The sequence below is a fragment of the Chelon labrosus genome, assembly GCF_963514085.1.
Source record: "Chelon labrosus genome assembly, chromosome: 18".
Classification (NCBI taxonomy): Eukaryota; Metazoa; Chordata; class Actinopteri; order Mugiliformes; family Mugilidae; genus Chelon; species Chelon labrosus.
In genome coordinates, this window is record NC_140351.1 from 15958818 (window position 1) to 15984504 (window position 25687).

A 25687-nucleotide genomic window follows, 5' to 3' on the forward strand; every position below is an offset into this window, starting at 1 on the left:
TTTGTTTTGTTTCTTTTTCTTGTGTCTTGTATTTTACGTGGATTGGCTATTGCGTGTGCACAGATTCATATCATTAACTTTTCTTCATTGATTTATTGTAACATTCGGCATTGTGTCAGATTGTGTTAAAAAAATAATCATGAAAAAGATTCTTGGGTAAAATAAAACGAAACATAATTTTTGGACAAAGAAAAAAACAAACAATACACACACACACACCACACACATGTAACATAGGCCCTTTTTAGATACGACGGAGAGACGTAATAACGTGTTTTACGACCGTACAAGAATGCAACATTTGCTCTCTGGTTGCCTGGCAACTTGTCTGCATTTTGGTTGTCATACTAATTTTTAAATAATGCTGGCTCACGTTATTGTACCTCATTTCACATTATTGTGTACCCATAGGTGTCGATTTAATCGTACAGTCTGTGTTTTGTTTGAGGTTTCTAAAGATGTCAAAGGTTAATTACCCACCAGAAAGCGTCTACAATTGGATTCCAAAGAAAGAGGATGACACTGAAAAAGCTCCACGGTAAGTTATTCTACGTTTTCTTAGCTAGCTAGATAACTTAGTTAGTTTAAGAGATCAGCTGGTGAAGTCAACAAAAGACAATCTCTTTTGGGTTTAACTAAAGTACTTCTAGCCTTAAAATTTCTGTATAACCTTAAAGCAATTGGTCAAGAAATTATTATTAGTAACTATGATTTATTGGCTTATTTTAAAATTACTGCAAGTTAGAGCTAACTAATAAGTAGAAGTTTTACTGTGTCTGACTGATATCATTTTAATTCACTATGAAAGTAAAAACTGAGTAATAACTTTGTCTCCTTTCTGTTTTATTTTATGCACAAACCTCTGACAAGATGTTTAAATGTTGTGATTGTTTGTTTTTTCTTAAGGTATGTGTCCAAGTTCAGGCCAGCTGTTCTCCTTGAGAATAAGTCAAGCAAAGATGCCATGAGAACGATGGGGCCAGCAAAAGAAGAGATGCCATCTCCAGATAAATACCTCAAGAAGCACTCGAAAGAGCCCAAACTGCCTGACAGTGAGTCCTTATATTAGACTGTTTTATCTGCATGTGGCTTTTTGTTTGAGTGGTAAGATTCTTACCTTTATAATTCCGTCTTCATTTTTCAGAAACGCAGCACTCGAAAGACGCCAGTTTCGCTGTGAAGAAACCACCGGTTCCTGCAAGGACTGACAACCTACCAATGGCGAATCACACCAAGGGGGACTTTGCAAAGACGGCTGTAGCAGTGCCGAGGAAGCCACAGCCTACAAGTGTGGACTCCCACAAGGGACACAAGCAGCTCCTTGAAAACTCAGGACTTGTCCCCAAGTACATAATGAAAAAGGTATTTCCTATAGTACTGCTCATAATATATTTTTTTTGAGTGCTAAAAAAGTCATATGAAAACACAGAATACGTTCATGTTTATATTTAGTGATAAAATTATATATTTTGGTGCCTGATTCCTTTTCCGACCTGCAGGAATATGGTCAAGTACCTGAGTACCTGCGGCAGCGCATCGAGGAACAACGGAGGGGTCAGGAGGAGTTGAACAACTCTGTCAAAGAACAGCAGGAACAAGGAACCATGAAATGCCTGTCGGATGAGGAACGACAAACCGTCCTGGAGGTACTCAAACACATTACTGCACAATGGCAGCTCTTTCCCTAAAAACAGCAGCAGGGGATTGTACATCATGTGACATCTGACCGACTGGCAGAGGACAGGACATGAATTTGATGATTTCATGTATTTAACATTTTTAGGAAAAACACTTCTTTACATAGTTTCTGGTCAGTATTTATACTAGTTTAAAAAGAGGCTTTTATAGGACTAATATAAATATTTCTGACCCACGCTGGAGAATTAGCTCTTTAGCACTCCTCTACTGTCGACAACACCTCTGTCTAATGTCTGTTTAATATACAACAGCCATGAATCAGTTGAATTATCGCCCTGCCTGTCTTGTGACACTGATGGGTTTCCTTCCTTGAATCCAGGGCCTGAAGAAGAACTGGGATGAGCTTCATCGTGAGTACCAGGGCCTCCCTCTTGTCATCTACACACTGGCAAGGAAAGTCCAGAAGGAGCAGCTCGAAAAAGAAATGAAGCAGCTGGAGAAGGACATCAAGCTTTTTGAGAGATTCAAAACCATCTATGTACCTAATAATAATTAATAAAATCAAATAATTTTCTGTCATTACTGCTTTTTCTGGGATCTGTGTTAGTACATCAGATCACATACCCTGCACTTCAGCTTGAAATCACAGGCAAGTAAATAAATTAAATAATGTAGGCTTACATTTGTCACAATTATCTTAGGAATCATATAAGCCCAAACAATATATATATTCATTCATTCATTCATTCATTTTCTATACCCGGTTATTCCTGTTAAGGGTCGTGGGGGTCTGCTGGAGCCTATCCCAGCTGTCATCGGGCGAGAGGCGGGGGGTACACCCTGGACAGGTCGCCAGTCCATCGCAGGGCTAACACAGAGAACCATTCACACTCACATGCACACCTACGGCCAATTTAGAATCACCAATTAACCTAATGAGCATGTCTTTGGATGGTGGGAGGAAGCCGGAGAACCCGGAGAGAACCCACGCAGACACAGGGAGAACATGCAAACTCCACACAGAAAGGCCAGCCGGCCCATGGATTCAAACCGGTGACCTTCTTGCTGTGAGGCATCAGTGCTAACCACCTCGCCACTGTGCCGCCCACAAAATATATATATATTTTTTAAATGTTCTAGCAGAATAATCTAGACTGAACTGACCAGAGGTCCTGCATCAGCATCTGGATAATTTTTAATAATAAATTGAGGATTATTGGGTTGTTGTTTTTAAACCCTGCTGAACCCAGTAGAAGAAGTACACAGGAAGCACATCATCGACTTTCCTTCTCTAGTCCGATGCTCTAGTCATGTCCGATCATGTCACATCTTTTATGTCTTGTCATCCGTGGAGGTTAAAAAAGTAACGAGCCTGTTTTTCCAATGTAAGGAGTAGAAAGTACAGATATTTGTGTACAAATGTAGGGAGTAAAAGTAAAAAGTCGTCAGAAAAATAAATACTCAAGTAAAGTACAGATACCTGAAAAATCTACTTAAGTACAGTAACAAAGTATTTGTACTTCGTTACTTCCCACCTCTGACACACACACACACACACACCAATGGATGCCCACAAGATGGCGCTTCGTGTTTGAGTTTGAATCAATGGTTTGCACAGAGAATGACGTGTTTTTTGTTTTGTTTGTTTTGTTTTCCTTATGGAGATGAGACACAGGGAAAAAGATAGAAAAATGTGTTTTTGCTTATTTGTCAAGTATTGATAGATTGCGTTTATGCAATTTTGAAAGGAAGTGAAAGTGTACATTGAATAAAAAAATGGGAGGGAAGGATAGGCGATGCTATAAATAAACTTTTAAGATGAGCAATGTAAATATTTAAGTCCTGCACTACATGAGGGTTGAATTATGTGCATATTAAGACAGCTGTTGGTTCATATTACTTGTGGATAACTTTAAATCAGTTGTTATTAGGCTATATAGTATGTATTGCATATTTTTTGTTGGGTTTGTTGTGTTGACAGTGACAAGATAATATATCCAGTAGGCGTACCTTGAAAAGCTGTTTCAAATTTATAATTACCCCTGAAATAGTTCATTAGTTAAACTACAGTAATAAATATGATAATAATTACTGATATGGACACTAGCGGAAACTCACCACAACCATCTTATTAGACCTTTAGACCTTAATGACAGATCAGGTTAGTTATTAACTTCAGACTAAATTTAAAAGGTGGCACCTCTAAAATAAATGATCAACATCACATGAAAGATTAAATCTGAGAAATACTGTGACATATTTTTATTTTTGTCATAGCAAAGGTTTATTTTTACATTATAAACGGGACGTTTATGTAGGCTACGTTTTTCAGCCGTTAAAGATTTGGGGATAACATTAGCTAAAATTAATGTATGTTTAATTTTGTTGCTTTTGAAGTCAGCTATGTACAACCAACAAAAGCAACATGGCTTTCTAGTCTTAAAAAAAATACAAAAAAAAAAAGATTAACACCCCACAAACTGCCGCTAAAAGTGAAACCATTACACATAGCTGTTGTTTTTTCGGTACATCTTGTATTCTGTTGCAGGCCTGCAGTCCAACGGCTGGCTCACTCTGCAGTGAGATTCCACAGTGCGCATGCGTATAGTGGCTCCTCGTCCCCGTCAACCAGGCGAGGTGGGTGGGAGAGAGGTTCATAAAGCTGTCATCAAGGGATACAAAAACGGAGAACGGAGAGTTTTGCTTTCAGAATAAAACCAACAAATTGTCGTTATGAGATACGTATTTTTGTAGATAAGGCCTAACATCGATTGCTACTTTACATGACCTAACATGTTTGATACCATCTCTTGGTATAAAAGCTGTTTTTTCTCATCTGAAATGCACGGGGAGAACAAAACAATGCATAGTTTTTGATTATAAAGCGGTCTTACAATGCTACAAAACATGTTTTTGGACATAAATGTAGACATTTTAAGAAGATTTATTCCAACGCGTTACTTCTTATTTAAACGCGATTCATTCAAAATGAAGTCGCTCCGGAGGTTTATGTTGAAACTCTGGACCGGAAGCGTCACCTTCTCTTGCCGCTAGCTTGGCTACGCCTCTGAGCAGCTCCGAGCGCGGCCGAGCAGGAGAGAGTGGCAGTGAATGTGTCTGCGGCAGCGTTTAGCTTTAAAAACCGTAAACTACGGCTGAAGACGAGAGGACCGAACCCCGCTGCTGTTCCAGACGACCTCGGCAGACCATGGACTATGCTAAATTTTAACCAGAGCCTGGTAACGGTGGGCAGTTTTTGACGACGAGCGGCTTATTGCACATCTGTAGAGCATAATGAGGGCATCCGCTATTCTTTACGGTGGTTTTTCCTCCGAGGTTTAGCCAGACGCAGAGTGACACTATTTATGAATGTGTCGCTTTTAGACAGCATCCGAAGGAAAAGACACGCCGAGGGGAAACATCCTGCAGATATATAGTTAATTCCCTCCTCCCGTGGCCCCTGGGGAACAACGAAGTCATTTGAGAAGTCACCGGAGAAGACACGTCTTAATCATCTCCATAGTTTTTTTTTTCTTTTCTTTTCTTTTTTTTTTTTTTTAGTTTTGCGAGAAAAAAAAAAAATCTCCTTTCCAATCGCCTCGCACCGGACTCCCTCCGCTTTCTTTCTATTTTTAACTCTTACATGGTTTTGTCTTTCTGAACATTCATCGCCAACCCTCCCGTGGGCTTTTTTTCCCCCCGTTAAAGGATGCCGGATCAAATATCGGTGTCCGAGTTTCTCTCGGAGACAACAGAGGATTACAATTCCCCGACGACATCCAGCTTCACCACCCGACTGCAGAGCTGCAGGAACACCGTGAATGTGCTGGAGGAGGTAAGGCCACGGTGTCAGCCTGCGAAGGATGGATGGATGGATGCATGAATGGATGCATGGATGGATGGATAATTGAAGATAAAAACCGCAGGACCACACAGATTACATTATTCTTTAATAAAAATAAAATAAATCACCTAAATTGAATATGAATTATGTTAAATAAAACATGCAACTGAGCAATTTAAGATATTTGCCAGAATTTCAAACCCCTCCCATAGGCACAGATTTATTTTTATGTTGCACATCATGCAAATAATTGCACCTGTTGCCATATATATATATATATATCCCCCCCCCCCCCCCAATGCTGAACACCTATTCCGGTGCAAAAACATCATGCAGACAGGTGATGCAGAGCCAGTGTGTGAAGCTGATACTCTCATATTGTGTGTTATCTTTATGGACGAGGCAGCCAAATATGTAGAGTAATGATAATAATAGTAGTGGAGGGGGTAGATGGCTTTGCTGGAAGAGCTGAGGGAATAGAAGGATGTGCACTCAGGCCTGCAGCTCTCTCTGTTCACTATTACATAACTCACGGGTTTCGTAGCATGCTGCCAGGCTGTAGCTGTGTGACACACAGAGAGAAAGACCTCTTCTAGTCGCTGGCAGTCGGATCTGGATTTAACTCTCGCGCAGGCCTCGTTCGGGAGGAAGCATTGCAAAGAAACATACCTTTTTGATGCTGTGTCACCTTTGATCATGCAGGAAGAGGGTAATCGGGTCAGGCAGGTGGGCTGTGAAGTGTTTCCCACCTCCCCCACCTACCTTGTATCCTTCCTGCCACGATTAAATGGAGCATCAAACCAGGGGGAGCGCACACCTTCGCTCCCGTCCATTAATGTGGCCTCATTTCCCACCTTGAATTATAGCTGCGGACGTAAGTGACTCACAGCGTTTAGTGCGTGCCCTCATGTAAAGCAGGAACTCTCCATTCATTTTGCTTTGGGGTGACTAACTTGAGTATATTTAGTTGAATAACTACACACATCACATGTCAACAGTAAAACGAGCCAGATTGTAACCAGAGATGGTTTGTTTAAAAGAGAAAAAACAGGCCCGGTCCTCCCTTCAACAGATACTAAAACACCCGGTCCGTGCTATCCATCACTTCTGCAAGTTTATTATATTGTAACAATAGAAAATCTACCAAAACAGAGCCAGGGCCGTGTTTATCCTCAACCTGGAGCGCACATTCAGTCTGCTGACTGTAACAAGGAAAAGGCTCGCATCATGAATCACCTCCCTGGCTCCGTGCCTCCGAGAGAGACTGCAGCAGCACAAACGAAAAACATCTGTTAGAGAGGGCCGCCATGTGCGCTGGGCTTCAGTAGCCGCTCTGGAATTTTTTGCAGAGATCACATGACAAGGAAGACCATTATACTGGCACTAAAGAGCGAGGAACACAAGGTTTAAACAAAGGCAAGATGCGCCTTTTCTGCGCTCAGAGTGGGATACACCCATCAGGCTGCAAGGAGCAGACAGCCAGCCTAAAGCCATGAATACACTTAGATTAGTGTCTGTTTTATAAAATTAGACACTCTGTTTGATCCCTGCATAGACATGGAGAGGCTCAACTTGCATCATACACAGATTAGAGTTGCTGCAGAGATGTAAATTGCCTGCGCCCGGAGAGGAGTTTGTTTAAGATGTCCTGGTTTTCTGCTGAGCTCTCTCCTCAAACTTAAAGCATTCACTTCTTCTTCTTCTTCTTCTTTTCCCCGAGTCATTTCCTTCGATATGTTGACAAGGTAAATTATGCAAAGGTGGGGCGTAAATATTTAATGCTGTAACCCGAGGGGGAGAGTTGACCCCGCAGGAGAGTTGTCATTCTCTGCGTGCTTCCACTGAGTCATCTGGCGGTGCAGGAAAAAAGAAAGGAAAGAATCATATCCCCTTAATTCAGCACCACGCTTCAATTATTGATCGTAATGACACAAAAGTATTTATGACTCACTGGCCCCCACCCCAGAACACTTAAAGATGTTTTGCTGTTTACACTTAGATCAGCGCAGAAAACAATGGGCAGGGAGATGGAGCATTAACGTTTTAAAAATAACCTCGTTTCTGGTTAGCTGTCTTGGCGGCTTGGTGGCGCAGGACATGGGGCGGGGGGGCGGTTGTTGTGTGTATTTTGTGTGTGTGTGTCAGATCGGAAACTGGCTGATGTGTCTGGCTTTTATTTTGCTGTCATTGTTTGGTGCAAAGCAGTTGTTATTGTGTTGTTGTTGTTTGCACTGCGTTTCCCAGAAAGTACTGGGTGTGGATTTGCTTGTGGTTGAAGTTTGAGATGCTTGAGATCAGCCCCACAGCTATTTTCATTTAGACAATACCCCGCCATCGATTAAAGCCGCAGCTAACCACTACAGGTGGGTTTCTCAATTAAAGAATGACTCGTTTGGGCCTTTAAAGTGAGAAAAATGGCCGTTCCAAATTGACCCTTGTGTTGGCCTTCCGATTGGTCTGCTCACCACCAATCAGAAGGCTCCTACACTTTGTCAAGTCCCAACTTCCCGTGTCACTCAAGCGTCATGATTTTGACGTAACGTGGAGGCAAGACAGCTAGCAACCGACCGTGCTAATTTTAGCAAACATTTGAAAAACAACTATCAGTCTTCAGTTGTTATTCATCGTTATTTCCTCCTCTCTGCCTTATCGACTGTATGTTTTTCAGGTTTGTCAAGAATTATGGTTAGCGTCTAAGTGAAGATTTCAACATTTTCCCATTTGGGTTTCAATCCGTGTTACTGTTGTTTGTCTAGCCTAACAACAGTAACATAGGAAGTCAGGACTTGACAAAGGTTAGGAGCCAGGATCACTTTCCAGAGACCTAAAAACATGTTCAAATATCTTGTTTTGTCCAGTCAATAGTCCCAACTCTGAAACATTTTCACTTTTGAATCACAAAGGAGTAAGAAGATTTATTAATTTTTTTTTTTTTTTAAAAAGATGTCAAATATTAAGTTTTTTTGCTCAAAAACACCTTAATGATCAATTCTTCAAAATAGCTGCAGTTTCAATTTATGTAGGTCCACTGACTGATTGATAAATCGATTAGTAAGTACACAGAACACCAAGTTCTAGTTTGTCTGCCCAGATTCAGTTAATTGTCAGTTAAAATGATCACGGCTCTACAATAAACGTGAACATTGTGATTATCTTCGCAATGACATGTCTGAAAATCCTTTCTTTGGATACATCCTGTTTGTTCCACTCAAACTGCACTGTATTTTATGTGTTAAATTTAGCTGAATCTTCCCTCCCTAAATCTGAAGAAGAGCAAACCCAATAACTCAGCCAACTAAGCAGATTGTATTGGTTTATTCAGCAGCAGAGAACAGCAAATCTGACATTTGCTTATAGAAATATGTGACGGGTTATTGCTCTAAGACGATTCTCTTTCATGTAAGTTAATATTAGCAGCAGGCACTTGCTATTCCCCCGAGGGGCATGCATTGTCTCTCCCTCTGCCCCACAGATGGCACTTTGCGTCACTGGGTTTGCTTTCCTAAACCACAGAGAGCCGCAGCAGCGATACAAGGGAAACCCTCACTGCATTGGCATTCCTTTGAGCACCACATCACATGGGCTGGACCAGAAAAATGTTGACTTTTCATAGTCACTCCATTCAAGCATGGCTGGGCCTGACCTAATGGGCCTTTTATATTTTTTACTTTTATATAACTTCCTTTTGAGTCGGAGCGTTTTAAGCACGAGAGATTGATGCTATCCGGTGTAAGAAAATGAATGAGGAGTTTTATTCCAAACCACTGAGTATTTATACTGGAATGAAAGTAATTGCTTGAAGTCGTCATTCAGTGTGGAAGTCCCTTATTTTTTCTTATTTACTTTTGCAAGGAACATACTTAACATTCCTGACATTCTTCTGACAGCTCCAGTGTTTATTTACAGAATGTCATTTTATATGAACTGGTGTTACTCTAACCAGTTGAACTTAAACGTTTGTTTATGACAATAGGTGGTAGTGATAAGGTGCCATACAAGACAGCAAGACTTCAGGAAACGGATGAGCAGTTGAAGCCGAAAAAAGACTTAAATGATGGCTGAGGCGGTATTCACATTTGGTGACACAAACATTAGTCATATTCAGTTAGTTCAGTGAAGTGCAGTGTAGAAGACTTTGATAAATTGAGTAAAAATATGATACTGTAAAAACCAAGAAAATGTGGATTTCAGTCTTCCCTATCTAGTCCTTCATTCACTATCAATGGACAATTATTTCTCATTGTTTATTGCTTATTGATTTCGCTTTATCACACCACAATATGGTGTTTAAAATGCATTCAATGACCAAGAAATAATCTAAAAGGCATAATAGTGTTAACTGCAGCAGAAAAGGCAGCAAATGCCAAACTGAATCTGAATCTGAGTCAAAAGTCACAGTCTGTTCATCGCCCACCGCTTTGAAGTCGACAGCTGATGGCTGGATGGATGTCGCCGAGGTAGCCGTCTTGTATATGTGGTGGTAGGAACCAAAGCTGTGGACGGTGTTTCGTTGTGTTAAATGTTTGGGGAACTCTCTGTTTGTGTCATATGTCAGTCAGCTGCATCAGACTCTCCTATTTTTTCATTCTATGGTAATTTGACGTCACATCGCTGCCAGTCTCTTCCTTAGTGGACGGCCCTGAACCTTAACTACTCATACTCAACGAACAATATGAGGTAGTATGACAGAGCCAAAGAGGAACCAAAACAATCAATAATTTGAGAAGCTCTGAAAGCAAAAGTGCGATCTCGTGAATCTTAAGCAAATCAAGATAATGATTATGGTACCTCATCTGAAACGTACCCTCATATATATCTCACAGACGGAGAGGAGGATGAATTTCTCCATTTGAAAGAAGCTAGCAAAGAACTCCAAGTAGAAAAGCTGCCTGAGGTATCAGAACTCACTAAAAGCCTTGTTGCATCAGAAGGTCAGGAATGTTTCTTGGCAAGAAAGATAAAAAGGAGCAATCAATACACTCCCCCTTCAGTAACAGCTCATCAATATGAGAAAGGAAATGCGTTCAACATTGTAGCCTTCTGGATTCACACATCGGTTTGTAAAAATTGCTGTAAGTAAATAACAAGGCCACTTTTACTGTAAAATGTCCGTAGGGTACCTTTTAAGTAAATCAGCTCTATTTGTTGGGTTCAGAAGCAGAGCAGGGAGTAGAGCATACAATGCATATATCTATATTTTTAAATTCTAATAGCCTCAAGTCAGCCGTCTGAAAAGCCAACAGCACCTGAAGGCATACCCTCAATGACACGCTGTCATGTGAGGCTTCAGGCCCGTCACATGTAACATCCAGTCCACCAGCAGAGAGTGAGCCTCAACAATGGCTGCACAGATAACGCATAATTCCAGCTTTCTTCTCATGTGTTTGGTCATTTAGCTTTCACTTGGCATCTTTTATTGACCGTTGCACATTTGGAAACTACCCACAAGTCATGTGTGGTAAACAGGGATTTTCGCTGCAAGGGAGTTTCATTTTCATTTGTTTGTCACGTCGTATGTGTTTCGTTTGTTGGGGAACGTCTGTTGATCACAGTTTATATGTCGCTTTGTTTTTGGTCAGGATCTGACACGTTTATTTGATTTGTCTGAAATACATCTTTTTTTAATGTCTTTGGTTGGTTTGGTTTGATATGTTGAACCTCTTTTAGCATTCCCCCACCAGCAACGAGGCAAAGACGGTGAATAATTCAAAACGACGAGACAAGTTTTTATCAGACTTGGCTTTGCATAACAAAACTGAGTGCTGGCTATTTAAGGCTACTCTCTGCTACATTTGCAACTGAGGAGCACAGCTGTGTCAGATTCCATTATTAATGAAGTTATGGGTTTTTATTCATCATCTCTCCCTAGTGCCACCAAACCCAGTGAATCACACATATTTTGAGAGAATGGGAGCATTTTTCGTCCCTTGGCAATGTTGCCCACATCTTGTTCCAGACTATGAAAAAGTGGACATTCCCAAGATTCTCAGTCTTAATTTGGATGTATTTGCTGTTAAATAAGCAGTGTTATTTCTTAACTTTCATAAACTTGTATGGCAATGAATAATAAAAGTTTGGGGAGAATTTGACTTTTGAAAATAACCTAGATGGTATATTTGCCGTTTCTATGCGCTAGCAAAGAGCTAGCAGCTAGGGTAGGCTAAACGGCTAGCTAGCGGACATTATTTAGCTGAGTTGAGCCGTGCTAGCTTAGCTACATAGCCTAATGTTTCATTTTAGTTGTAACATACAGCAAACAAGAAAATATATCCCAATTTGGAAATATTATTTATAAACTTATTTCTAGCCTAGTGGTTGACTCCAATAAGTAGAAATTACTCTAAATTCTTGTTTGTGTAGCGGTTTGCTAACACATGAAACTTTAGCTCTTTTTTAATTAGGTGAATTGATGTTATTAGTGTAAGTATTAATTAAAAATTAATAAAACTTCCAATGATTTGTCATTTCTGTATTGTCTTTCACCAAATGGTGTCCTAAAGCCACATTACAGCCAGGAGGTTAACCTCCAAGTAACCACCAATAACTGCTTCCTGTTCAATAGGATGTTGACGATTTATTATTATTATTATTTTTGAATGCAGATTGTTTTGTTAAAAGTAATGTTTGGGTATTTGGAGAGTCAGTTTTTTTGCTGAATAAACAAAAACATCAATTCAGTGATTTAAAAAAAAAAAGAGCATCCAAAAGTTGTAGTGTTCCTTTAAATCTGCTTCTATGAACCTTCAAGCCATTTTTTTGATTTGATCCCCGTCTCCCACAGCAGGAGGTGAAACTGTGTTGTGTTGCTTGTTTGTGCTGAAATCTGATAATCGGTCTGTGGGCCACAGCTGTTGGCCTACCTTCCTGCCACAGCTGCACTGCGTATATCATCAAGGGCTATTAGCTGGCAGCGGATTAGCCCCGGACCAGACCCCTCTCTGGCACTCTGATCCCCTGCTATTCCCCCAGATTTAGACGAGGAAGAGTGGGTCAGTGTTCACATCTGTCTGCAGCCCTCCTCACGCGGATGGATGAAGTCCCCCTCCATCGACGGCCATCTTAATCTCTGAAGGATCACAGCATGCCGTCACTGGAGCTAACTAGGTGTGGATACATTTGGAAGTGTAGGATATTATAGTGAAGCATGGCAGGGTCAAGGGGGTCATTTACTTGGGCTGCAACAATAAGTGTTATTTCCGTTGTCAAGTGGTTGACTACTTATTACGATTCCGATTCCTATTTTTTAAGCAAAAAAAAGTGTTTTTATTCTATATATAGAGATTTTTCTTTAGCATTTGGCACTGCTTTGATCCACCGTGACATATCCCAAAAACTTTGGTATTCCCTTCACTTTTGGTCTTGTGACATAATTACTCCAAACTTTAGGTTAGTCCAATTATTATTTATGAGCAAATACCTTTTCAACTAATGGCATTCCCATTGGTTTCACCTATACTTTGTTTTTATATCCAACAGCATCTTAGCAAACTATGCTAAGTAGTCAGTAGTTAGCATTGTCAGTTTAAGCATGTTAGCATTTAGCTTAATTTAGACTAAAATGGCCTTACCACAAATATTTGACTTGGAAAAAAATATATATTTTATCCAGCTGTGATACACTGATACACTTATTGTGTAATGGCCCTTCTGTTGCTTTTCTCCATTTTTTGGTTTGTGCCTGTATTCTAGCAATAACAGAGCACCCACAGATCCTCTTCATCCTCCTCCTCATCCTCTTGGCTCTCCATTTTTCTTCTTCGAGGATTACATCAGTAGTAACATTGTTGTCCTCAAGGACTGGCCTGCAGGACCAGGAGACATTGTCCTGTGACGGCTGGCTGTCTTGTTGTGGCCTCAGGGGTAAACAGCACATCGCTGTCTGTGAGCTTTGATGCTCTTGGCCCTGGACGGTGTGTAGTTGTGTGTATCTATATGTGTGTATGTGTGTGTATTGCTGCAGCTAAACAAGACTTTCAATGTCGACTTTGAAAGCTACCTTTCCCAGAACAACCAAGAAGTGCTTGCTGAGGTCATTCAAGTCTGCAGGAAATGCATTGCTGGTCCTTTAAGTTAAGTTGTTTACCTCTTTCCTTGATGCCTGTTAACACTAGAGTTACATCACTTCCTTTTCCACATTGAGAGAGCAGCTGTCAAATCTGCAGACTCAGAAATTGTCAAAAAATCAGAATGGAAACACACATTGAGTTTGAGCTTTTGCCGGACATCACAGTAGAGGCTTATTTCTGCTCGTCTGCATGTCCAGTTGCTGTGTCTGAACATCCAAATGGCTTTTGGGAGTGGATGCACCTGTGGTTTTGGAATAGCTGGTCTCTCAGCCGGCAGAGTCCCATAAAGTGTGAAATTTGAGACTCTTCTGCAGAAAAACTTCAAGGAATGCCGTAAAGCGCTCTGCAGAGTCTGCGCCTGCGACTTTGGCCAAGGACTCGTGACTGAGTGTTGTGTAGGAACGTTACTCAGCGGCTAGAAGAATAATGTTACTTCTAACAGTTTGTGTGTTTTTCAAAGGGGCTCATGTTTTTGGCTGCATGCCCTGAAGATTTACAACAAGGGTGGCTGGTTGGTAGGAAGCAGCGCTGGCAGGCTTATCAGCTGATCAATGATAAGTCAGAGATTAGAGATAAAAAGCTTGGAGTAGTTTATTTTAGCTTTTCTTTGATTGACCGACACTGCTGTCCTCTTACAAAAGACAGATCTTGGATTTTGCAGGCTTTTCTGTTGTAGAGTTTCATCTTTACCGTAAATGATCAATGCGCTGTTTTGGGCTTTATTTAATCAACTAAAACCATTTGATCATGGATTTAACTGACATCTAAAAAAAACTTGTTATTATCTGTTTTTCCTTCCAATAGTCTCTCAATCAATCAATACATTTTAGTCAATGAACATAAACTCAGAAAATAGTTAATGAAATTGATATTTTCTGTTTCGTCTGACTAGTGAGACTTATCGCAATAAACCATGGTTAAAACTATTTGGCAATTACTTTGTCACGTAATCTTTCTCAGCAGACAAAGTTTAATGCAGTTTAATGCAAATATTAATTGTGCTGTAATAAAGATCAGCCATGAATCTCAACTTTTAACCCATTGTAGATGAGAAGTTATTTTGGAACTCTAAAAAGCGGACATTACTACAACTGTACATTGAGGAAGAACTTCCTACACATCTGAAAGCTCCAGAAAAGCTGTTCAGCTATCAATTACCCGCCGTCATATAACGTCTAAGCAAAACCCTGTGGTTTTTTTATCTTGAGCACCATCACCACTTAGTTAGTTCAGGTGAAGTCTTTTCATAGTTTTGAGGTTTGTGGGGAGGAAATTCTTTGTTCTCTTTATCAACTGGAAGGTTTAAAAGAACAAAAAAGAAAAGCCTTTTGATAATGTAAAAGAGGCAGTGAATGCAGCGTTATTTGTGTCTCGATAGAGTTTCTGAACTTCTGAATATATCTATCTAGCTATCTAGTACACTGTGTGTCTTGGGGTTTTGGACAATAGCAAAGATGGACGATCCCTATGTGACGCCAGACAGTTTTCCTGAAGAGTGGTTTTGAAGCTCAGTGTGGAGGCTTTGGCCGTAGCCATCTTGGCTGTGCTTCACTCCAGCTTCTGGTGAATTCAAAGTGACCAACCCTTACTTAAGAATACCTTTTAGCCCCAATATAATATAAATGGACGATGCCGTCTGTCATCATAAATGGAGAAATGAACCATGGAGACCAAAACCAGGCTGTAAACGTGTTCATTTCCACTGTAAATTTGGACGTTTCAACCTGGAGGTTTATGGTGATTGATTCACTTTTAGAGTCATTCAAGGAACTGCAACTGGCGCATTGGCTGCAATTTTGAGAGGCTGACTTTAGATTATGGAACAAAACTAGATGTCGTATTGCAGGTTTATAGACCAAATGATATATAATTATAAATAATATTAGATTTAATTAAGAAAATAATAACAGATTTATAACAAGATTGTTGCAGTGTGGTTTGTTCTTATTTTGCATTTCATGGTCTACAAATGATGTCAAAAACAGTAGAGCAACTGACAGCTTGCAGCAGCCCTGAACGGAAAGTGGTTTTGTCACATTTGTGGTTCAGATTTATCCGGAAACAAACACCCTATCTGCTTTGCTGCTCTTAAAATTATATCACAAGGAGCATGCTGGCTGTCAATGTATTAATAATCAGCGGGATGTTTTCCCGCTGTAGAAGGCTGTCAATAGAATAATCTAACTGCTGCTTCACATGAATGATGACTTCCTGACTGCTAAGCACAATTTCAAATAAGGTATGCTGTTTGATGTTGGATGAGTGCAGTCTAATGCAGCAGTGCGTGGGTGTTATTGTGAAAACACGCATATCACTCGAAACAAGTGGTGGGCAGAGTGAGAGGGAGCATAGCAGAGAGAAACCAGCAAAAGATGTGTGAATGTACTATATTGTATTTCTGATGCAAGCAAGGCTTGAGTTTTCACCAGCCGCATGCATCTGTGTCGGTATGTGCACGGTGTTTGTGAAAAACAAAAAAAAGTCAGCATTGCAGCTCAGGAAGTTTGCTTTATTGTGCCATCGTGTCGCCTCTACAAACTCTGTACAGGAAAGTACACAGCAAAGCAGCTCAGTCTCTCTTTGATTGCAGAGCCAGAGGCTACGTAATGGAGTAACCTCAGCTTCTCCGAGTGACCAGCAACATTAGCAGGTCAAGATTTGTTCAACATCCTAGCTTGTTATTTAATTTTAACAGCATAAAAATCACATTAAGAGGGATGTGCTCCGTTTTGCATGCTGTGGCCCATAAACAACATAATATTCGTGTTTATGTCGCCGCAAATAATTGTCTGAAGCTTTCCAAAAGTTTCCAACGTCTATTGTTTCCATTTTATATTACAGCTCTTAAATTTCTCTTAATGTTGCTAATTCAAGACAGAGGCCGCTTTCTTCTTTGTGGAAGGAACGCGATGAACCCTGCGGCGATGCGTTCAAGAGCGGGCACGGTTGAGATTTCATTGCGGTCTGGACATTCAAGTGCTAATGGGAAGTCGCCACAAATGGGAATTGAGAGTTGGGCTCAGAAAGGCGACGCATCGATGAGCTTTGCTGCAGGAAAATCAAACCTAATGGAAGACAGAGAAGGCTCAAGACACATCAGGGTCTTATTGTTAATATTGTGACGGCAAAATGGCGCCTGGATATATTGTTAAATCAGAGAATAGGTTCTCTTATATAATGGATCCAGCTGTGAGGCTGTGCAAGTGTAGAAGCAAGCAGCAGTTCCATTCAGTACTGATCACTGTTTGACATCCTCATTAACTTCAAGCCCCTGAAAAAGATGTAGTCTAACCTTAATCCATTTGCAATGTCAGACACGCCATGTCATGTGGTCTTCCTGATACACCTCTTAACCAAAACCAAAACCACTGGCAGTCAATCGCTTTCTTTCACTCTGTGTGTGTGTGTGAGAAATAGGTCGTCTGACCTCAGCTGCTTTTGGAAATGTTACATTCTCTCATTTTTCCCATTCTACTTGGAGAGCTGAAGGACTGGCCGGCTGCAGGCCCAGAGAAAGGGATGTGCATTTGTTTCCTGCCAATGAAAACGGCTCCCCACCCTTCCTGCTTGAGTCATGCCACATAGACTCAACTGAGACTTATCTTTTATATGTCTTCACTTATGCTGTGGCAAACATCAACATAAACACCTTTTTTTTCCTGTGTATTTGTAGAGTAGGTGTTGTGTAATTGCAGCCAAAAAAGGAAATGAGAATGCATTTGTGTTTGGAAACAGAAATAAAACATGATGATGTGGGCTGTCACTTTCCCTCAAAAAAAAAAAAAAAAAATGCCACTGCAGATGTTTTTCAGGCCTGTGTCTGAACTCTGGGGAAGTCCTTTGATAATTGTGCCCTTTCCTGTTTTCTTCTTCTAGGAAATCATTTGCATTTTAGCAGTTCTGAGAAGTTTAGTGTCCACTCTCGGCGGGGTGAAAGCTAAATTTTGCCACAGTGGCACCGCTAAGTCCTGGAGAGCTGCTGACAAATAGAGAGTACAGGTCGGTTAGTCAGAGCAGCTTCCCGCAGTCTCCACGGAGAAGAATGTTGAGCTGACGCGCGAGACGGCCAGATCACATCTCCTTGGTAACCGCAAAGCCGTCCGCCAGTCTGATGCCAAATGTCACGGAGGCGAAGAGGATCAAAGAGTTTAGACTGGACGAGCAAATGAAGAGTAAACTTTCCCAAACAGCCCGAAAGTGTTTTTTATCCCTCAGCTGTCAGCGGAGAGCAGTTAGTGTCATTAGACGCGGTGCTGCAGACCCGGGACAGGACACTGACAAGCCTGGACGCTTCCTGCTTCCTGTCAAAGGACGGCTGCAGGGGAAGCGGCAGGGCTGCTGTGGGAGGATAAGACCTTGGGCAGGAAGTGTGAAGCTGAGACAGCCTCCAGTCACTCATGCTCAGTCACTCCAGACACCAGTTTCTGACCTCCTGGGCATGACTGTGTGTGTTTTTGTTGTGTTTGGGAACCAGGAAGTCAGCCCCATTAACCCCTTTGGTCACCTGGGTCAGTGTGTAGGGGGGGGGTGTTTGGGCCTTTTGTTTTAAAATGCTTAAGAGGGACGACAATTAACAATAATCTTCTTTTTTCTACTCTTTTAGTCTGAAGTGTCTGCATTTAGAGAAGCTTTTTTGTGTGTTCGAGGTAGCAAATTCACTTAGTATTTTCTTCAGTTTCCTTAAGCGTTGTCATGGTATTTGTTGATTTGTTGATACTGTTTGGCTGTTCGTCAAACTACTGAACTGCAGTTAATCAAAAACTGGTTGAATTTCTTCTTATTATTATTTCATCTCTTCCAGAGTCTTCTGAAACCTGTCCCAATAAAAGGCCTTCCTCATTTTTAATATTAGACGTTTTAGGAACTTTCAAGGGCGTTTCTTTCTGACCCGTGTGCTCCTGCTGTTCATAAAAATCTGCTCTTGCTGAGGCACCAATGCTTGACTGCCGCCCTTCACCTCCCTTAAGTTGGCTCTTGACCTCTTTGGCTCCATATCTGACAGACTTCCCATTAAGAGTGCTCTGACACTCGCATGTTGACTTTCATAGCACAAACGGTTCTTTGAGGAAGATAGATAAATGACTCACTGCCTCTCTGAAGTGTCTCATTCTTTGCTTCACTTCCTCATAAAAAAAATAAATAATAATAATTAAATTAAGAAAATTCTTGTTGTTTGTTGAGACGAGCGCCCACAGATGTTTTGGCATTGTCACTCTTGCTAATCCCCCCCGGGTTTGGTGGGAGCTTGCCATTGGTGGCTGGCAGATAAAAACAATCCTTTGACTAAATTCAATAGTTTTCGGGCCTTTTGGAGAGAAGAGTTCGGATGCATTCTTGCCTGTTGCCAAGGGTTTGCAAAGACTGTGTGCCAAGAAAATGCAATTTCATTGATTTCTTTTTTTTTTTTTTACCCTAAGGAGTAGATAGAAAACAGCTTTCACAAACCGTCTCTCCAAGTTACATCAGTCAGATTTAAAACCGAAAAACCAGTGTGAAGATATTCTATTCATGTGGCTTTCAAATGAATGTTCTCAGTTTTATTATCTAAACTAAGCCGACACTAAATCAGATATCTTTGACAGAAAATCTAAATAAAAGATAAAGTGAAAGTGAATAGGCTGAATATTTAATTAAGATCGGAGACAAGAGTGGATTATGGGCGACCCTTGGGTGGCGTTGCCAGCTGCTCTTAACATGAGCCCCACAAAGGTCAATCTGCCTGTTCAGCCTCTGTTTTGTGCTCTTCATCCTAATCAGCACACAGCACTACAACCTCTGAATAATCACAGATCTATGGAGAGACGAGGGTGTTGTTTGGCAAGAGGCACTTTAAGGAGGAAACACGGCTTGTTAGTGAATGTGTCAGCTGCTGTGGGGCTCTAATCTGTAGCAGTATAACACAGCATGTCTAACCACTTAGATGGAGTCTGCATGAAATCATGGTCATGAAAATGAATGATTCCCTTTTAGCTTGTAGACGTCATTAAGCTTTATTCAGACATTAATTCTGAAAGTCGTTAACCGAACTCAAATCCACATTTCAGTGTGGACCGTTATGATTATAGATGGGATAGTGATAGATATGACTACATTCTGTATTTTAAATCAAAAAGACTGGGAAATACGCATTTATCATGTTGGAGCATGGAGAAAAGAAAAGGAGACACACTATTAGTGTCTGTAAGTGTTTCTGAAACCACAGAGACACATTTTTTGGGTGATGGTTTGCTGTTGAAGGAAGTTTTGAGTATTTAATTAAAAACAGTTGTTAAACATTTTGGAAAATGTATTGGGACCACCATGGGACCATATTTCAGAATAAATACCTATGGCGGTTAATGTAGTTTTTGTTTTGTTTTTTGTTCCAATTGGATATTTTTATTTAATTTAAAGTCAGTTAAGTCATGACACAATTCAGTGGCGCCAAAATAATTTATCTCTCACTACCGCCATACATATTATTTCCTTAAAAAAGGTCCCATGATGTCAACAGGAAGCAGCAGGACTATGCCTCTTTGTTGGCTTTCTTGCCGAGAGTTAAACAACATATTGGATACGACTCTTAACCAACTTAATGACAAATATGATATAGTTATATAGCTACACCCTTCTATTTTTTTTTGCTAAGCTAAGCTAACTGTCTGTTAGTTATATCCAGTGTTTGTGTTGCCTCATTAGTGGGGGTAGGTGTCTCAAAAGCTTAAGCGAGCAAGACAGATTTTTTTCACAACCTAACATTAACACTTGTGGTCCACTTGTGGTCCATTTGTGGTCAGCTAAATGGACATGACTAACATGTGTGGTGATTAGCCGCTTAGGCTATCTGAGCTGGTGATTATTAGCAGTTGCCAAAAAATTTCTTTCGGGTCTCTTACAAATCGTGGTAGTTGTAAACTCTGTCACAAAACCTGCCCTAAAGTAAGAAGAGTATGCTAAGCAAAGCAGCTTTTATATGGCAACATATGCTAGCATCAGGTGACCAATGTATTAGCTTGCTGCTTTGCAAACTGACATGGGTTTTAAGGAAGGGGTCTCTGGGTTTGTTTGGCAAAAAAAAAATCTAAAACTACATTGGCCTGCCGCAGCGTCTGTTGTTAATATGCTGCTGTTTCAAGCTTGGAGCAATGCGCCTACGACATCCTCATGTCATCAGAGAACTGGGGTTACAGAATAACCACTCAGTTGTTGAGTAGGAGACATCATTTATGTTTGTTTTCATACTGTTTGAACATTTTCATCATAGTAATTTTCAGGATAATATCATATACAGAGACTGGTCCTCCAAGATGAGGGCCACCATTAAATTTTCATTTCGGCCCAAGCCTGTTCGGGCCACAGTTTAACCAAACAGACATGGGGCTAAGTAATGAGGCAGCATGGGGAGGTATGTGGTAGCAGAGTCTGTTCCCGTGCAGAGGGATCAAAGGGCCTGGCCCTGGCAGGACAGGCCCTGCGGCGGCAAACTACTGCCGCCATAATTGGGGAAGAGCCATGTAAAACTGTCCAAGGGAGGCCAAAGACGGCTTAATTATGTTATGAAATTTAATTTGTCCATTGTTGTGTGCGTGCCTCTGCCTTTAAATGACTGACCTTGACGTAATGGTGATTTTGCTCGTGTTTGTAATCTAATGTGAGCAAACGTGTCAGAGTTATGGCTTAATTCTCTGTGGTTGAAATGGATGTAAAATGTTTCTACTGTCAGGTTACGTTATTCCTGAAAGCCATCAGTACTAGTTTATATTCATTAAGCAGAGACAGGTAATATAAATCTGTATTTGTATTGCTGTTGTGTCTGCTTTTCCTGAGCATATCAAGCCTTCCAATCATCTCGGCTTGTCCTGCAGTAAATAAGCCGCTAATAGATGTCACACTAACAGATGGCGTGCAGTGTGACAGGTGATTTTCATGCTGTTGTTTTGCAGCGTCTCCATGGATAAATGTTTGACCTCAGCTTTGTTGTAACTGACGCACTAAAGTCCTGCATTCTCCCGTCAAATAAACATCTGCTTTTCATTTTAATGAAATGTCTTTATAGATAGCCATCAGGGAAATACGCTAACTGCCAAAACAATATAACAACGATGGTGCTTTATGAGAATACTCCAAGGACTTATCAGTGGATTAAATGCATTTTGGAAAGATGGGGTTAGGGACATTGATCACTGTTCACTGTATTTATTGAGTGTGAAGTCATTGTAGTTCTTGGAGACAGTTTTATTCGTATTTGGCTGAAGGACAATTCACATTAGGTGTGACTTTAAACAGTTTCTAAACAAAGGCTGACCTAAAATATTTCACATCAGTCCCTCTGGCATTAGAAGGAAAGCTTGCTCAACTCCTAATTTTTAGTTTGAGTAATTTGAATGGTTTCCACTGATTAATATGGCACATGTAGAAAATAAGTTCCAACAGCTAATCAAGTGATTGGAAGTTTTAGAGGCATCATGGGCAGGTGGAAGTATTATTCAGCCTCAATATAATGCTTTGGACAACATTATAGAGGAGGTTTTCAGATTGTATCCCCCCACATTCTGTAATAAAAGATTCAGAAACCTTTATTTATTTGGAATTTTACATTTCATGAAGTGTTTTCATTTAAAAACATAAAGAAATAGTGGTCTAGGAATATGAGTATGGGTTAACAGAGGCAAAGCGATGAAATAAAAAACCTTGGACAGTGTTTAAAAGAAGAGATTAAAAAGAAAATCGATAAGGCGTTTAAAAGAAAAAAGCACCAGGATGAAAGATAGTGACAAACCGTGGAGACTATAACAAAACATGCTGACAATGAAAACGCTATTAAATTTGAGAGGTCACCCAAATCTGTTTAATTTGCGATAGCGTTCAGTTAGTTAAGAGGTGAGAGAGTAGAAGTTTTCGTCAGCCATATGATTTCCAAAGCGGTTATGTGAGTTATGAGGTGTAACTTCAGATGTAGTTGTTATTTTCTCTGGCAGGGAATGAACTGAGCCACATGATGAGTTTTTCTTGCGTGCGGTTGATGTTTATGATGATGAATTTTCCTCATGTGGAGCCGTATTTTAAGGGGGTTGATGGGTAAATCGGTTCAAGGGTCACACTTGGACACATCACCGTGGAGTAGCTTTTGTAGTGTTGTCCAAAATGTAGATAGTAACCACCATAGAGTAACCACTGGTGCCGTGATTGATAGCATCTGTTTGTTTGTTTTATTCATTTATTATTTCAACTCAGTGGTGCTTCTCTTGCTAAAATCTGGGCATAAATCTCTGAAACTGCAAGGAAGTGAGACAAATAATCCACTGAAACAATAGGTCGGTGGCAGTGTTTATTTTTCTAGCATTACATTGTGAATAATTTATAATAATAAAGAGCGTGAACTTGATAAAACTGGATAAGCTGCCTATTTATTTGGCCTGTTGGAGAACACAATCACTTTGTAGTGTTCAAATAATTATTGATGCCACATGCAGGTCAAGCACTTTATGGAGTATGCGTGCTTTGAATTACAGAACAAATATTTGTTCTTATCCTCTAATCTCTTCGGGTTTGCTCTGCCAATAAAGCAGGTGTTCAAATATATTTGCTGTCTTTTGATGGGAATGTTTACAACGTCCTCTTAAGGGATATTTTAAAGAGTCCTCTTTGTTTTTTTTCAGGCGCTGGACCAGGACCGAACCTCCCTGCAGAAGGTGAAGAAGTCAGTGAAAGCCATCTACAATTCAGGCCAAGGTGAGGCAGTCTGCTTCTAAATTTATCACGCCTCGTTGTGTTTTGGCTCGTGCATGGGGACACTTTCACAACCCTTTCCAAAAAAAAAATCCCCAGAGGAAACCTTGGGATTTCTTAAATATATCTCTAATAAAGATGAAGATTTTTTTTCTTTTTGTCTGGAAAGCTGCCTTTTGTGGGACAGATGGTGTTTTGTGTATCCAGGCTGTCCCAGAAACCAACACCTGAGTTTGTTTTGCTCGTTGCTGTGACATGGATCCTCAGTAATTTTCCACAGAATACTTTTGAGAGCGGCCTCCTCCCTTTAAATTGACAGTTTCAGATGTTTGTCCCAGAAAAAGAGTTAGTTTGTTCTCCACAGAAAATGGTAAGTTTACCTTTAGCCTCATTGTGCCTCTCTGGGATGAGAAACCCTGAGCTAGAAGAAAAACTGGTAGAGTGCTGTTTAATAAAAGTCAGCTACTAATCACTGGTGTCAGTTTCCTTGGCTGCACACATCATCTAGTTAAAGTGAGACAAACACTTTATGTGATCTCAAAATAGAAACAAGAGTGGGATGTTAGTTGAATCTTGGTACGCACAAAAGTAAGGATTCGGGACTTGAAAAAAGGCTGAAGTTTCAGAAATACAGCTTGCGACACGGTTATCTGTTTACAGTGCAGCAAAACAAACTCACATTGTTTTAATGAGATCATTGACCTTGAGTGGTCATCCTTGAGAAACAGCAATCTGATTTCAAGCTACGTGCATGACGCAAGTAGTTTCCCACACACCAATGCAATTAAAACAATACAATAAAAGTGGTTGATGTGGTTGTTGTACAGTTGAAGGTGTGCAGCTTGTAATGCAGTATTGCCGTCCACATAAAAAGGGACTAGCTCATCGTTTGACATTGGTTTGTAGATGACCGTTGGTCACTAGTGGACGTTTTAGGTTCTGGTTGCCAAGGAAACTCTGTTGTATATTCCCCCAAATGTTTCACAATGAAACATGCTTAAATACTACTAGTCTATGGTTGAATCTAGCTGTTCTTGCCGTCTATGTCTCTTAATAAAGAAAATAAAATCAATAAGGACACCCCATCTGGGTTCTACCATATATAGGCAAACAAATTAAGTAGGTACCAAGCTCAACTAATCTTAACTTTGAGATAACACAATTAAGGCGGTGACAAATGGAACGGATTGATACAGTTAACCACAATGAAACCCCTTCTGCAGCTTACAATGCCGTCTACAACAGTGCTTCCTAGCACCAAATTCACTTTGCTGAGAGGATAGAGGCTAAGAACCGAAACGTTTTTCACTCAACTGTACCAGTTTCTTTATTACTTGAATTAGTGTCATCTCAGAGTTAAGATTAGTTTATTTTGGTACCTGGCCACTTCATTTGTCTAAAGGTTTTTACTCTTATCATGGCTACAATAATTAACTTCATTGATATTCTGCGGTCGCTTCCTGCACGTACGCCCCTTAACAGCTCACTGTGGTTTGCTTTCATTAGCCTTGCAATAACTAAAAACAGAAAGGGACACACCCCACGTTGCACCCGTTTAACACCTTCAACACGAAGCAGCAGCAGCATCAGTCGTAGTAGGAAACAAACTGGTTTGCACAAATGTAGATGCAGCTTGATTAAGGAAGGAAATGCCTAGTACAGTTAAAAAAATGGGTGTTAATAGTGGCTATTTTTTGTCTTTACTCAAAATTAGACTCAAAATCAAAAAGTGTTTAGTAAAGCTGCCTGTGCTGGCACTTTTTCACCCAATACTTGCTGCTTTGCACAAATTCTCTGAATCTCTACAACAGAGATGGCTGAGTTAGCATGATCTAAAGAGCCACATAGCCAGGTTGAAATAAACCGGAATTATCCTTTAATACCTCTCTGATACAAAGTAAGGACAGTAAATAATCAACTACATGTGTATTATACGCTGTAGTGTCATGAAAGAAATTGTTTTTGGTTTGATTACTGATTATGTTTTACTGTTATGGTACTTTCCATTGCCTCCATGCCCAGAAAGTCATGTTACAATGAGGCAGAAAATACAGATTAAATGTCCTCTAATGGTGACTACGTCCTTGTTTTGGACTATATTTAAGTTTCCATTATGACAAAAAATTCAAAATGGCTGCTGCAGGAATCAGCTCACCTGACCTCCATCTCAGGTCTCCACTCTAGATCTGGCAGCAGTCTAAACACCTTCCCCCTCCACCTCCAGCTTAATGACAAGGACAGACGGTCGCTGCTGTTTGACCGACGTCTCCCGCAGAGTCTCGCGCGCACTCCGAGAACCACGCATCATGCTATTCTGACATGAACTGTAAATAAAGATTTTCTTGCTATTGTCAGAGCTTATAAAACAGAAAAGTCTCTCTGGAATAGGGCTGATCAGGAATCACGCACGGGCCGAGGTCACACGTGTCTT

General features: G+C 40.5%; 2 protein-coding genes across 5 annotated transcripts in view; both read left to right on the forward strand.

Moving 5' to 3' along the window:
- Positions 1-255: 255 nt before the first annotated feature.
- Positions 256-2194, forward strand: LOC311503782 (enkurin-like; the record flags this gene model as incomplete). Its single annotated transcript, XM_084566655.1, has 5 exons — positions 256-538; positions 811-1052; positions 1145-1362; positions 1500-1646; positions 2018-2194. Exons 1-5 carry the CDS (start codon positions 459-461, stop codon positions 2192-2194), a joined length of 864 nt encoding a protein of 287 aa, XP_084422781.1. The 5' UTR covers positions 256-458.
- A 2539-nt stretch (positions 2195-4733) lies between these two features.
- Positions 4734-25687, forward strand: part of asap1b (ArfGAP with SH3 domain, ankyrin repeat and PH domain 1b) — a 55523-nt gene continuing 34569 nt past the window's right edge. For all 4 annotated transcript variants that reach the window (XM_084566314.1, XM_084566315.1, XM_084566316.1 and 1 more), the window contains exons 1-2: positions 4734-5473; positions 23187-23259. In XM_084566314.1, coding sequence (XP_084422440.1) covers positions 5348-5473; positions 23187-23259 — 199 coding nt within the window. In that variant the 5' untranslated portion in view covers positions 4734-5347. The remainder of the gene's footprint in view (positions 5474-23186; positions 23260-25687) is intronic.